We start from the raw sequence: 15,537 nt of genomic DNA, 5'->3' as shown, positions 1-15,537 counted from the left end.
AAGGATGAAAGAAAGCAGTGGAGAGAGATTAAAAACAGCTGTGTGTGTTTGTGTGTGTGTGTTTGTGTGTGTTTATGTGTGTTTGTGTGTGTGTGTTTGTGTGTGTTTATGTGTGTGTGTTTGTGTGTGTTTGTGTGTGTTTATGTGTGTGTGTTTGTGTGTGTGTGTTTGTGTGTGTGTGTTTGTGTGTGTTTATGTGTGTGTGTTTGTGTGTGTTTATGTGTGTGTGTTTGTGTGTGTTTATGTGTGTGTGTTTGTGTGTGTTTATGTGTGTTTGTGTGTGTTTATGTGTGTATTTGTGTGTGTGTTTATGGACAAAGACACCTGTGATTTGCTCCCTCCAAGCACAGTTCAAACAGTTTCCACCCTCCAAGCACAGTTCAAACAGTTTCCACCCTCCAAGCACAGTTCAAACAGTTTCCACCCTCCAAACACAGTTCAAACAGTTTCCACCCTCCAAGCACAGTTCAAACAGTTTGCTCCCTCCAAGCACAGTTCAAACAGTTTGCTCCCTCCAAACACAGTTCAAACAGTTTCCACCCTCCAAGCGATCTAAATATAAAGTGAGGAGGAAGTCAAACTGCTGTTGTTCTTAGTAATAAGTGGTTATCATTCACTATATATACAAATATGTGGAAACCCTTCAAATGAGTAGATTTGTCTATTTCAGCCACACCCGCTGCTGACAGGTGTATTACATCCAGCACACGGCCATGCAATCACCATAGACAAACATTGGCAGTAGAATGGCCTTTCTGAAGATCTCAGTGACATTCAACAGATGCCACCTTTCCAACAAGTCAGTTCATCAAATGTATGCCCTGCTAGAGGAGCCCCGGTCAACTGTAAGTGCTGTTGTGAAGTGGAAACGTCTAGGAGCAACAACGGTTCAGCCGTGAAGTGGTAGGCCACACAAGCTCACAGAACGGGACCGCCAAGTGCTGAAGTGGGTAAAAATCATCTGTCCTCGGTTGTAACACTCACTACAGAGTCCCAAACTGCCTCTGGAAGCAACGTCAGCACAAGAGCTGTTCTTTGGGAGCTTCATGAAATGGGTTTCATGGCCGAGCAGTCACACCCAATGCATAGTGGAGGAATAATGTCTGGGACTGTATTTCATGGTTTGGGCTAGGCCTCTTAGTTTCAGTGAAGGGAAATGTTAACGCTACAGCATACAATGACATTCTACACAATTCTGTGCTTCCAACTTTGTGGCAACAGTTTGGGGAAGGCCCTTTCCTGTTTCAGCATGACAATGCCCCCGTGCACAAAGCGAGGTCCATACAGAAATGGTTTGGCGAGATCGGTGTGGAAGAACTCCGTAGTAATGCTTATGATTTTGGAATGAGATGTTCAACGAGCCATTGTCCACATACTTTTGGTCATGTAGTGTACCTTCACTAGAGTGGAAGTAATTTCTCTCTAACTTTGTGTTCTCTCTAACACACACACACGCGCACGTCTGAAAAGTGTGATCGTTTAACAACTTATAAGGAATGGATGGAAAATTGATTACCACAAAATCTGTAATGCTGGGGGTGAGTGCTGTAAAGAGATGCTCAATGTCCTACTCCTACACATTAAAACAGTAATTCTCTATTGTACATAATGGTGTTTGTTCTGCCCAATAAATGTATATAAAGGCTCTTTAACAGGGTTCGTGTTAAACAGTACAATTTTATTATACATTTTAGGGAGCGTCAGGGTGCGTGAGTTATTTAAGGCAGGGCTCTCCAACCCTGTTCCTGGAGAGCTACCGTCCTGTAGGTTTTCACTCCAACCCTAATCTAGCACACCTAATAATTAGCTGGTTGATAAACTAAACCAGGTTAGTTACAACTGGGGTTGGAGTGAAAACCTACAGGAGGGTAGCTCTCCAGGAACATACATGGTTGGAGAGCCCTGATTTAAGGTACTCTTCAAAGAGGTAGGGTTTCAGACGTTTTCTAAAGATAGGCAGGGACTCCACTGTCCTGACTTTAGGGGGTAGCTGGTTCCACCATTGGGGTGCCAGGACAGAGAAGAGCTTTGACTGGGCTGAGTGGGAGCTGTCCTCCCGCAGGGGTGGGAGGGCCAAGAGACCAGAGGTGGCAGAACGGAGTGCTAGGGTTGGGATGTAGGGTTGACATAGCCAGAAGGTAAGGAGGGGCAGTTCCCCTTGCTGATCCGTAGGCAAGCACCAGTGTCTTGAAGATGATGCGAGCTTCGAATGGAAGCCAGTTGTGTGTGTGGAAGAGCGGGGTGACATGGGAGAACTTAGGACTGTTGAACACCATGTGGGCGTTGGCTTTCTGGATAAGTTGCAGGGGCTTGATGGCACAAGCGGGGAGCCCAGCCAACAAGAGAGTTGCAGTAGTCTAGATGACAAGTGCCTGGATTAGGACCTGCGGAACTTCCTGTGTAAGGAAAGGTTATAGTCATTGCTTTGATGTTTGCGGAGAACGACTAGCTGTTGTCCAGTGTCACGCCAAGGATCTTTGCATTCTTGGAGGGGGACACCGTGGAGGTGTCAACCGTGATGGAGAGGTCTTGTAGCGAGCAGGCCTTTCCCGAGAGGAAGAGCAGCTTCGTTTTGTTGAGGTTGAGCTTGAGGTGGTGGGTGCTCAAACCCTACTCATCTCTGCCAGGCACACAGAGATGAGTGTCGCAAGGATTATTATAGATGAAAGAGAGTCAGCTTTGGCAGAGCGAAGAGCCTTGGTGGCACAGAGGGGAGCAGTCTTAGTTGAGTGAGCCGACTGGTTAGGGTCAAGAAAATCGATCTGAGAGCGATAACGAGAGAGTTGGGTCAGAAACGTCACGCTCAAGTGTTTTGGAAAGAAAAGAAGGGACACCTATCTGTCGTTTTTTGACATCAGAGGGGTCAAGTGTTGATTGTTGAGAAGGGGAGTGACTCAGACCTTTCTAAACCATGCTTTCAGTCAGTAATTACAGTATGCCATTGAAAATAAACAACTGTATTTGAAAAATGTGTGAACTATGGTGAAGTCATGTCAACATGTGTAGTGTGTATATATACAGTGGGGCAAAAAAGTATTTAGTCAGCCACCAATTGTGCAAGTTCTCCCACTTAAAAAGATGAGAGGCCTGTAATTTTCATCATAGGTACACTTCAACTATGACAGACAAAATGAGATTTTCTTTTCCAGAAAATCACATTGTAGGATTTTTAATGAATTTATTTGCAAATTATGGTGGAAAATAAGTATTTGGTCAATAACAAAAGTTTATCTCAATACTTCGTTATATACCCTTTGTTTGGCAATGACAGAGGTCAAACGTTTTCTGTAAGTCTTCACAAGGTTTTCACACACTGTTGCTGGTATTTTGGCCCATTCCTCCATGCAGATCTCCAGATCAGCACAATTGGTGGCTGACTAAATACTTTTTTGCCCCACTGTATATACCCCACTTCTAAAGGAAGAATATTGAACAATTCTTTATTTCAACATTCAACAGGGTACTAAATACTGTAATTTGCATCCTCTCATGTTCAATCAAATAAGAAGACTACTTCCGCCCCTCCAACCATCACAGTCAGTCCTATCTGCATGTTTATCACTGGGCTGGTTTTCCAGATTGATCCAGACTAGGTGTCTGATACACTCTCCCACAGAGAAATGACAAATGTAACATGTACCGAAACTACCATAGAATGGTTAATAGCAACATAGCCAGGAAGGTAGGGTGACAAATAGGCTGTGGTGCGGTATTATTGTGTTTCTCATGCTGAGTTATTGGACATAGCTGATGGTCAGTGTGTCATCTCTTCACACCAAAGACTTTCAAACCATGTCGATATCTATGGGGGTGGTAAGTATGTGTGTACATGATGTACTGCTCATACATTGGCGTTTTCTTGCCGAGTGCAGTGCATCATAAATGTTTCCAGCAACATGGAATGAGTCATCCCCTGGACAAAGATTACTGAAGATGCACGATAAATCAAATATAATTTTTTTGAAACCTTAGTCAAAAACAACCTAATTGCATTTGGTAACTACTGCCAAGTTTGACACTAGAAGAGAAACTAAGCAAATAGCTTTCATTTACCCAAGCCAACCTGTTTGCTACAGGAACCTTTGCTGAGGTGTTGTGTGGCTCTAGTCTTGGACTGCATTCCATTCCAAAAACCTTACATCTTTCCTCTGCCCTTGACGACTAAACCTTGCAGAATGGAAAGTACTGGATAGGCGAAAGCAGCAGCTCTACCTTCCAATGTGAAAGAGGTTGGTTAAGGCCAGATGGACAAGGTCACAGTTTTTGGAATGGTACTCATCCTTGGCTTGATATCAGACTCGGGGTTTCCCCCTAACTAAATGTATTTTCTACCGCCACGGGGCTTCTGGTTTGAACAGGAAAGCCACTTGAACCACTCGAGGGCTGGGTGGATGTCAACAGACTGATTTGCATGAGGCACAAGGTCGTAACGTGCTATAATTGGAGAAAGTTATAGAAGGCATGCCTATATAATCTAATGAGACATTTCATTAATGAGTCAATTATTGGTTTGAATAGTTTTGCATATTTGCAGATACCCTTTTCAATGGTAACACTACCTACTCATACTACCTACTACATTAACAAGCACTTTTACCACAACAAATCATTATCTCCCTCTAAAACAGCTGGACTGCGGACAGGAATGGACATGACTGCTAAGTCTGGCTGTTTACTTAAATCAAATTATTCTGTGACGCATTTCCCTCCACAACCAAAACCACTTTGAGACCTCAGGTAATAGTGTTCAATATTGCCTCAGACAGAATGCCCAAGGGAGGAGTAGGTGTGATTTCATAACCAACTAATATCCTGTCCTATGGGTGTCATTGAGTACACATGATTAAACCTCCAGTACGCCCACAACTGGGGCATATTCATTACACCAATTCTGTTGCAAAACCTTTCTTAAACGGAATGAAACTGGGAGGGACCTACCTGCATTTGTCCAATAGAAACTTGTTTTCATTGCAAAACAATTGTTTGGACTAATTATTACACCCTTGATGTTCTCCTCCATTGATCATGAATCGTTTGACAATGAGATGTGTGGTTACACCATACACAAACACAGACTCCTTCAGTCTGAAGAGCCTGCAGAAGGCCTGGGCCCAGAACTTGGCCCAAACTCATTTGAAATGTTGTAGCAGATCCAGGAAGACAATAATGTATGTCCATTTCTCTTGTGCTTTTGTAAAAAATGTGTCCTTTATACACACTGTACAAGGCCAATATACTGTATAGTCATTATACATGAGGCCAAAGCTTTGTTACGTTGGTGGCAGAAGTGGAATCGTGACCATGACAACCATCACTCCAGAAGTCCTATGAAGGACTAGTTAGTGAGTCCGTGTTGACATGCTTTTAAATAGGGGAGGGTTGTGTAACAACTCTGCAACCCACCACCCAATGGATCCTGCTCCAGAACAGGTTCACAACCCTTTTGAGTCCTTACAGTACTATACAGTAGGTCAGGTCTCCATGATACTGATTGGTGTATCAAAGCACACACCACTACCTCACAACTCTCCATATACCGTTATCCCTGTACTACAGATCATATACCTCAGTAAGCACCCACAATGACTCACATGGATTACATGGCAAGTTGGTGATTAACACTCCGATGACGTAGGGTTTCTATGGAACTTCTGAAGGGACTTTGGCTCAACAACAATTCTCACTTTCACCAACTGTTGATGTGATGTTATTCTGACCACTCGACACAGAACAAGACCAGAATAAACGATCACTTAGCCAAAGAGAACATTCTACTGTCTCTCTTCTGCGTAATAGCTAAGTCAAATCTCTCTCTCTCTCTCTTTAGTTGTCTTGTTACTGTTGCTCACTGGAGCTAATTGACAAGGACGGGCAAAGGGTGATTGTCAGTGGTGTGCTTCACACATCTTTGCACTCGTCAACAAGACATCCATTTAATCAAATGTAATCTGTTTGACGGAGACAGAGCAACTCCTTGGAAGAGGAAGTTTAACTTTGAATTTGATTTACTGTATTTCTATAGACAGTCACCTGCTATGCAAGATGTTTGAAAACAGCAGAGGCATCATTTAAAATGTGTGGGGATGGTTGTACTGTAAAGTACAACATACTCTTGTCGTTGTACCTCCTGTGTTCAGTTAGCTATGATTCATCATTGGGAAGCACTGCTGAATACACAATCATAATCACGGTTACTATTATTATTCGGTTTATTAATGGTCAATGCATTCTTTTACAAGTTCGTTCCATTGTATTACTGTCAGTGAAGAACATCATTAAGGTCATAATTGCATAGCTGAAGCTTTTCTGACAGCTATGTGCCCTCTTTTTGCATTGTTTTGCAGTTTCTATGGGGGTGCCACAGGGTTCAATTCTCAGGCTGACTCTTTTCTGTATGCATCAATGATGTCACTCTTGCTGCTGGTGATTCTCCTTTCCACCTCTACACAGACGACACCATTCTGTATACATCTGGTCCTTCTTTGGACACTGCGTTAACTAACCTCCAGACGATCTTAAAGGCCATACAACTCTCCTTCCGTGGTCTCCAACTGCTTTTAAATGCTAGTAAAACTAAGTGCATGCTCTTCAACCGATCGCTGCCCGCACCTGCCCGCCCATCTAGCATCACTACTCTGGACGGTTCTGACTTAGAATATGTGGACAACTACAAATACCTAGGTGTCTGGCTAGACTGTAAACTCTCCTTCCAGACTCACATTAAGCATCTCCAATCCAAAATGAAATCTAGAATCGGCATCCTATTTCACAACAAAGCATCCTTCACTCATGCTGCCAAACATACCCTCATAAAACTGACTATCCTACCCATCCTTGTATTCGGCGATGTCATTTACAAAATAGCCTCCAACACTCTACTCAGCAAATTGGATGCAGTCTATCACAGTGCCATCCGTTTCATCACCAAAGCCCCATATACTACCCACCACTGTGACCTGTATGCTCTCGTTGGCTGGTCCCCGCTTCATACGTCGCCGCCAAACCCACTGGCTCCAGGTCATCTATAAGTCTTTGCTAGGTAAAGCCCCGCCTTATCTCAGCTCACTGGTCACCATAGCAGCACCCACCCGTAGCACGCGCTCTAGCAGGTATATCTCACTGGTCAGTCCCAAAGCCAATTCCTCCTTTGTCTTTCCTTCCAGTTCTCTGCTGCTAATGACTGGAACGAACTGCAAAAATCACTGGAGCTGGAGACTAATATCTCCATCACTAGCTTTAAGCACCAGCTGCTAGAGCAGCTCACAATCACTGCACCTGTACATAGCCCATCCAACTACCTCATCCCCATACTGCATTTATTTATTTATCTTGTCCTTTGCACCCCAGTATCTCTACGCGCACATTCATCTTCTGCACATCTATCACTCCAGTGTTTAATTGCTATATTGTAATTACTTCGCCACCATGGCCTATGTATTGCCTTACTTCCCTTAACCAACCTCATTTGAACACACTGTATATATACTTTTTCTACTGTGTTTGTTTATTCCATGTGTAACTCTGTTGTATGTGTCTAACTGATTTGCTATATCTTGGCCAGGTTGCAGTTGTAAATGAGAACTTGTTCTCAACTAGCCTACCTGGTTAAATAAAGGTGACTTAAAACATTTAATTTTAAAAATTGTTCTCTAGGCCTCTTTCTTTTGAAATGTATTTGACATACATTATTGAACTGACTTTTGTGGGAACCCAACGGGCATCTTCCTCAAGTATGTTCATGTATTTCCTATAACAGCCATCCCTATTGAAACAATGCACCTCTGTTTCCGATGCAGGGTAGTTCATCAGACTCCACCTTGGAGAGACAAGGCAGGCTAATTGACACAACAGTAAGGTCATTAATACCTGTGGAGCGAAACAATGGGACTTTGTAGAATGAAACATGGAACACGTACAGCTGCTTTTCAAAACAGCTTTTCTACCTCTGTTCATTTGAATCAGTTTTTCATACACAAGCGGTGTGAATAAGGTACTCTCAGATAGAAAATGAAAATTAGTTCATATAGCATTTTATTGCACCTCTCAGTCAAAAAGAAAATAGAAAAGGAGAACGCCAGGAGAAGGAATCCCAACGGTACAGAGTTCAAAACCGCTGCAAGAGGATGTAATGCATGTGTGGAGTAACCTGCCTAATACCCACCAGCCTCATGTAACAATGTCAGTTTCTGTTCTCAGTATGAACACGGACTTGTAGAAGACTGCTACAGTCACCTACATGCAACCAGTTTAAGCGTCTGCCAGTAGGAAGAGCCCTGCAGCTTTTGAAGTTACAACATCAGGACCAGCCATCGCTCCCATCTGTAAGAGCAGTCACACACAAGCAGTTCTTACTTCTCCACGTAATGGTTGTCTGTGCATTTATTGCATGTTGTTCACAGACGTGGTCTAGCTTCCCCGCTGATCACACCCCCAACCTGACCTGAGCATGTACAACTTGCTTTCTTAGTGGCATTACCCTGCCACATCCCACTGGCAGCTAGCTTAATCAATACCTCTTTCCTCTTCCTCCACTCCATGAGTCTTTGGTTGCCGACCTGCCAGTGATAGAGGCCGGATGGACATCAGTCCTGATGACAGACAATCAGGCTGGGAGCCATTTCCTCAGTTTGATGTCGTAGGTTTTAAGCAATCAATACTTATTTTTCTGAAGATGTTGTACACATTTTTTTTGCCATGTAGGGGCTGAATCCCCCCCAGCTTGGACCATTAGGGTTGGTTGACCCCAGTCAATAGCCTTGACATCATTTTAGTAAGAAAATTCTTAAGATGTATAACTACCACTAGTTTATAATGGTCTGATAAATTTGTTAAACTAATACCATCTGCAACATTATCACAAAAATCACAAGTATCAACATACAAACGCTAAACCTTCCAAGTTTCTCAATGGGATTAAAAATATATATTTTCTGTGAAGTCTCAGTAAAAACTCCATAGCACTGAAACTTCTCCCAGACAGAGGTCAAAGTTCAACAGCAGGTCATAATCACAGCAAGGGCCAGGCTGCAGCCCTCTGCGGTTACCATGGGAACTGTACAGTGGAGATTAGCCAGGGGCTGTAGTGAGCGGGATTTGGGCTGGATGATGTATCGGAGGATTTGGGCTGGATGGTGTATCGGTTGGATTTGGGGGCATTTAACCAAGTGCAACCTGAAAGTTTTAATATTCCTGTACCTGCGGGGGAGGGGGACAGTAAAATACTCCATAATAAAACATTTAAAAATTGCACTTGTTAGACAAGTTAAGCTTCATACATCATGTATTGCTTCAGGGAATGGGATTGGAAAATGTGACAAACAACCATCCCTATAATCTTTATTTTATTTGACTTTATGTCAAGACACCACAGGCTTAGTTGATCCTGATACTTCATCAGAAATGTATGAATGTAAGATGTCGAATAAAAAAATGAAAGGACAGCTAAGAACATGGCATCTTCAGAATGATTCAAATAGCTTTCAGAAATGCTTGGTGCATTTCTTTCTGAATGTTTAAAAAAAACAATTTGACCCCCTTTTCTCCCTAATTAGTAGTTAATATCTTGTCTCATCGCTACAACTCCCGTACGGGCTCGAGAAGGTCATGCGTCCTCCGAAACACAACCCAACCAAGCCACACTGCTTCTTAACACAGCGTGCATCCAACCCGGAAGCCAGCCGCACCAATGTGTCGGAGGAAACACTGTGCACCTGGCGACCTTGGTTAGCGTGCACTGCTCCCGGCCCACCACAGGAGTCACTGGTGCGCGATGAGACAAGGACATCCCTACCGGCCAAACCCTCCCTAACCCGGACGACGCTGACTTAATCACTAATGTTAAGATCTGCACAAGGAAGAAAATAAAAAAATACCTTCTCAGAATTTTCTGGGCTTCTCATTGAATCACTGGACAAACAGAGCTTGAAAACTGCACTGAGAGCAGTTTGGCTGCTGGATTATGGCATGATTGTTACGAGCACTACATGCCATGTGACTATCAGGCAGCCTATGAGGTCATGGAGCAGTCAGTTCTCAGCTCCCCGAGAAGACTGTCGCCACCACCTAACAAGCTCCCTTGTTCAGAGGGTAAATAGTCATTCCCCTCTGAAGCCATGAGGACTTTTTTTCCAACAAGCTGAAGAAGACAAGACAGATTTTAGGCAATATGTTATTTTATACATATATTTCAATTGAGAAAATTAGTATCTAACGATGATATGCTGTATTACATTCAGGTTTAAGCCCTTTATTAAAGATGATTTAAACAAGAATTTAAATCAAAATCAAAAATCTGAGAGAAGACAAAACGTCACCCGATAGCAATCGAGAGAACTTCAATTCCATGAGACTTGAGTGGTTAACAAACCACACCAGATAATCAGGCAAAGAAAACTAACTCAAAACAGTATGGTATGCTCTCTTTCAGAAATCTCACATTGTTCCCTCAGTTCTGTGTTCAGACATAATTTTTGCTTAATGGGTGTACAATGTTAAATCTCAGGTTGTGTAGGTCCCCCTAGCTCACTCTCCTGAGGTGATATCATACAGGAAATCCAGTCCTGTCAGTCTACGGTCACAGGGGCACTGTAGCTCTTGTTTACGACCTCTCTCCAGAGAAAGAGAGTAAAGTGCTGGTGTTTAATCCGGTCCATACATGAAGGTAAGACGAGCACAAGAGACCTGAAACAGCGGCATTTGTATAACTACATAGTATACTGTACAAAACAAATCCCAAATACTATACAAATATACAAAATCAACAGGATTAAAACAGTCATTTCAAAATATTCATTAAGTGAGGTGAAAGAAGAAATACAAATGTGTTGATTAAGGAAACTACTGATTATGGTAGGATTTGCGTTAATATAGATGTGCCCAATATCTATAAGTAGGATCAACAGCAAAACTTGCTTAAGTGAGTATAATGATAAACCTTCAAGAGTGTGAGTGATGTTGTATTTTGAGCATCTGCTTCTTCAACAATAAAACCTGATAATCAGAGACAACAGGGTAGGAGATTTACATCGAAGTCTTATTGCTTGCCAAAGAGATGGACTTTTATAGGGTTCTACAGTTACTTCTTAGAGAAGCTAAAAAATGAAAGAAATGATCCCTTTTACCAGTTCTGTCACTCTGAAACACACACACTTCTCAGGATAAACGTTCCATTTCACTCTGAAAGACTGCAAATTAGTTCCAAGTCTATGCCACCTGTGAGCCTGACTGCTTAAGTGTAAAAACAAGTTGCTTTAAAAGGAGAGAAAGGATTCCCATGAAAACACAGGAAGATAAACTATGCCTAAACAAAGTGAATTAGATCTGTCTGGCCCAGAGTGTAAAACCTGAAATGGTTAGTGCATTTCATGTTCGCTTCACAGCGTGAAAAAGTGATGGTGGTTGCGGGTAGGTCATTGTTGGTCCTCCAACAAGCCTTTCACATGTCAGCGTCAGCTGACACAGACTGGCCATACCTTATAGGGAAGCTCAGTTGGAAGAGGGACAGGAGGGGGCAGGGATGGTCTCGGTTCCTCTGAGAGAAGTCGATGGTAGACACTTCCTGTACGTTATGCAATGATATCCCGTTCTCTGTGGTCAGGCAAGTTCAGTTCAGCTTTATTTTCTGACAGGTCAGGATACCCTGGAACTTTGAGGGCAGGTTAGGAAGCAGTCACATACTGAGGAGACCACAGTAAGACAATGGGCTGATTTCCTGATCATCACAGGTCAAGTTTCTGCTCTCACAGCACTCTAGAGGCACTCCAGCCAGAAACTTGCCAAATACTCTAGATGAACCAAAACCCATCTCCAACACTGGACAGTACCTTATAAAGCATGACTGTATTTTTAGGTGCATGTTTTCTTCTCTGATTTAGTAAAAAATATCAGAAGTAAAGCTTTCTAGTGCATCTACACACACAATGATCACACAAACTTCTCCCTACAGCCATTATTCAGCTTAGGGTTATACCGACAGAACACAGCCTCAAAATAGAAGTTACAGTACTAGGGTCTGATGCAATATCTCATTAAAACAGTCCTGCCCAGACAACTCACTTTCTCAAAAAGGCACTGTGTGAAAATTAAGGTCTGTGTGAGGTACATTTTTGGGATGATTGACTATGTGCATTTCAAATACATGCTATTACAAGTTAAGCTGTGGAGAAAAACTCTTCAACTTCAAAACTGAAAGTTGGCCACCACTCTATGCTAAGACATACACACCTAGAGGAGCTTCACCATACAATTATAAAGCTTTAGCCGATTTGTCATAAGCAACTAACTACAAAAGACAAATCAACAGACAACATATCAGACTGTTCACGTTTCTGGCTTTGATACTGTAATCATTTGAGAGGTTAGTTAAGGAGGGGTTATTTATGTTAGAAAATACTGAAGCAGTTTAAAAACCGAGAAAAAAAAGCACCTACAGGTATTTTACCTGAAATATTTAAAGGGGTAGGTAAGACTATCTAAAGTGTGACTGAATGCTAATCACTTCTCCCCGCAGAAATATCAGCATTGAGGCATGTAAACACACCTCTTAAGGTTCATTGGTAAAAAAAAAAAAAATTATAATTATAAGGGGAAATGAAATCAAGAATGTAATAGAAGCGAGGATGACATTAGCAGAGAGGACAATGAGAGGTGCTACATTACTCCTAGCATCATTCGCTCCTGTAGTGAGGTCCACTGTTTACTGGAGAACAAAGAGGATGGACTATGGAGCATGCCATACAGGAAGCAGCCATACTACTAATAGTGTGAGGGATATTTTTAACCGAACTTACTACAATTCCCATCAGGCATTTCACTATATTATCGTTAAAAAACATTTATTTCAGCAAGAAGAATAAAGAGAATGTTTCTTCAAAACACTGCTGTCCAATGAATTAATCTTCCTACGCTATTTTTAAGCTGTGGAGGGATAAAAAATAAAGAAGTAATTATTAGTGGAATATTGCTAATTGATTCCTAAAAGGGGAAAGATGGAAGGCTGTCAGGAAGGCCTTCCTCAGTCACTGCTGTCCTCCTCATCTTCGTCGTCCGACACGTTGTTGAACTTTGACCCTGACCGGCTGTAGGAGTCCGAGCGTGGGCCTAAGCCCATCCCCCCTCCTGCGGAGGCCAGCTGCAGGTAACAGAACTCACACACACGCACCGGCTTGGATGACTGGCTGGGCAGCAGGAACTTCTTGTCAGAGCACGGGCCACAAACCACATAACCGCACTTGCGGCAGTGGTGGCGGCGGCTGAGGGGCGTGAACTTGATCTTCTGGCAGCGCATGCAGAGGGTGGCCTCTGAGTCTGGTATCCAGACGGCGGCGTGCTCGCCAGTCGGTGCCTTGCCGCTCTTCTCCAACAGGTCGCCCACGCACTTGCCGATGTGGCTCATCCACTCTGACTTCTCAGTAGCGGTGGCGGCGTAGACAGCGAAGGACTTGGTGGGTGTCTTGATGAGCCAGCCGTTCCGCAGGTCGCCCTCGTCAGCCACCGTGTCGATGGTGACGCTCTCCAGCGGGATGATGTGCTGCTTGTTGTACTTCTTCTTCTGGATGACAATGTTGCCGTACACCAGGATGTCGTTGAACAGGAAGAACTGGCGCGCCTTGGGCTTCTTGCGACACAGCTTGGTGAGCACACCTTCACCGATGAGTACGCGGCCCGGTATGACCAGTGGCTGGCCCGCCGCGCCGAAGCAGCCCTCGACTACCTGGATCCGCTTGGAGTTGGCCTCGCTGTTCGCCAGCCGGTCCACCATCTTAGCCTCGCCTGGAGCAGACAGAGAGGAGGGAGAGCGAAAACAATTGTGTTTTAATTTTTAGCAAATAACCCTTCAAAGCTGCGATACAAAGATTGAAAGTGGAAAAAAAAGTGTCATCCAGTTCATTGCATTATAAGAATATGAAAAGCGATATTGGAAATATTTGGCAGGCAACACAGACGCGTTTCAATAGAGAACTTCTAGCAAAATGTCTTTGGACTAGGCCTCTCATTTAGTCAGCTGCTTTATTAACTTAAGACTCAAAATGAGCATTTCTTTTGTTGAACATCCTACTCCAAAATACATGTTATCTTCCTTTAAAATTAATCTGAAAATCAAGGATAGTTTCATTTTCTCTCTTAATCTCAATGACATCACCAGACCACTCTATATTAACCAAAAAGGTCATTTAACTAGCGTAACGTAACTCTTAGCTAACAATTATTACATACATCTATTAATAAGGTTGGCCATCTCCATTTTGAAGTCATCAAATTTTTTCCTCTACTACTTCTATGAGTTAGTAAACAAAGTGAAAGGGTGCATACTGCCACCTGAAGTGTGCTGTTTGAACAGGTATACATTTACTGCCACCTGCAGTTATGGAATGTTTTCTTACAAGTATAATTCATTGGCTGATCCCTCCTGATGACCTGGATGGAATTATGTGGTCCTTCCTTTACTCATAGGAAGTCCCACCCTGCTAACTACCTCAAAATGGTGAAAGTCCGCAATAGCGATGCCCATGCTAAAATGGACCCTTGGGCACTAGAATCCTCTCCCTCTCTATGGGTTGGCTACACTTCCAGGATTACAAATTACCTTGGAGGTTCTCGGACGAGCTGATGAAAATCTGAGGAAGATATGCAACTTGCTGTGACTTGCCACTCTGATCTTAAAAGCGTATCTTGGCAGAAATATGTATTTTTTCAGTGGCGGCACCGCTGCTAAATGATTATAGGGGAAACACTGCTTCAAAGAACGATGAACACACACACACACACACAGAGACACAAACACTTAGTATTAATAACTCCCATCGTCCCCAAAAACAAATCTGGACAAACATTTTAATGAAGGTTGATAGCTGCAGAATAACGGTGACCACAGAAGATGGGTGTCAAAATCAAAAAGAGTTTAATATGGGTCTTAAAGGGATAGTTCACCGAAATTACTAAATTATGCCCTGTAAGCAGTCGATGGAGAAGGTATAACACTCCGCGCTTTGGTTTAGTTTGCCTGGCACAGTTTCCACATGCTAACATTGTGGCATTTGAGGCACAAATCCCACTCAAGTCATGGGACCGATAGCTTTTTTCACACGTCATATCCAAATTATCTGAAAGTATCTAACATTGATTGTAAAGCTCAATAAAGTCACTTGTTGATGCTTTAAACATGAAGCACGAAAAACGCTAATATCAGTCCCATGACTTGGAAAATGTTGAAACAAACTAAATCAAAGCATGGATTGCTGTCATACCTTGTCTATAGACCGCTTACAGAGTAAGGAAACCAATATGTAATTTGTGTGAACTATCCCTTTAATGTACCAGTAGAGAATTTCACTGTGACATTATATTCTAACAGGTTCTGACATACCAGTAGAAAAACCAAGCTGCGTCTATCTAACTTTCCTAATGATGACATTCTCCGTTACTCGCTCGCCTCCTTAACCTCGCTCTCTGCCCAGAAGACACCATCGGTCTCCCCAAATCTAATTCCCTCGCTCTCTCTATCCTGAGGACATCTCCATCTGCAGCTTCACAGAACCA

At 42.9% G+C, this 15,537-nt stretch overlaps 1 protein-coding gene across 4 annotated transcripts in view; it reads right to left on the bottom strand.

Annotated features, from left to right (window-relative positions):
* Positions 1–9,324: 9,324 nt before the first annotated feature.
* The window catches only part of LOC109908217 (pleckstrin homology domain-containing family F member 2), a 39,762-nt gene continuing 33,549 nt past the window's right edge, over positions 9,325–15,537 (bottom strand). For 3 of the 4 annotated variants that reach the window (XM_020506781.2, XM_020506788.2, XM_031788994.1), the window contains one exon: positions 9,325–13,770. In XM_020506781.2, the coding sequence (XP_020362370.1) occupies positions 13,013–13,759 (747 nt within the window). In that variant the 5' untranslated portion in view covers positions 13,760–13,770 and the 3' untranslated portion in view covers positions 9,325–13,012. The remainder of the gene's footprint in view (positions 13,771–15,537) is intronic. The other variant, XR_002257641.2, reaches the window with a different exon arrangement.

The sequence above is a fragment of the Oncorhynchus kisutch genome, linkage group LG2 (genome assembly GCF_002021735.2).
Source record: "Oncorhynchus kisutch isolate 150728-3 linkage group LG2, Okis_V2, whole genome shotgun sequence".
Classification (NCBI taxonomy): Eukaryota; Metazoa; Chordata; class Actinopteri; order Salmoniformes; family Salmonidae; genus Oncorhynchus; species Oncorhynchus kisutch.
Note: the sequence above shows the minus strand (reverse complement) of the source record. Positions and strands in the feature narration are given on the sequence as shown.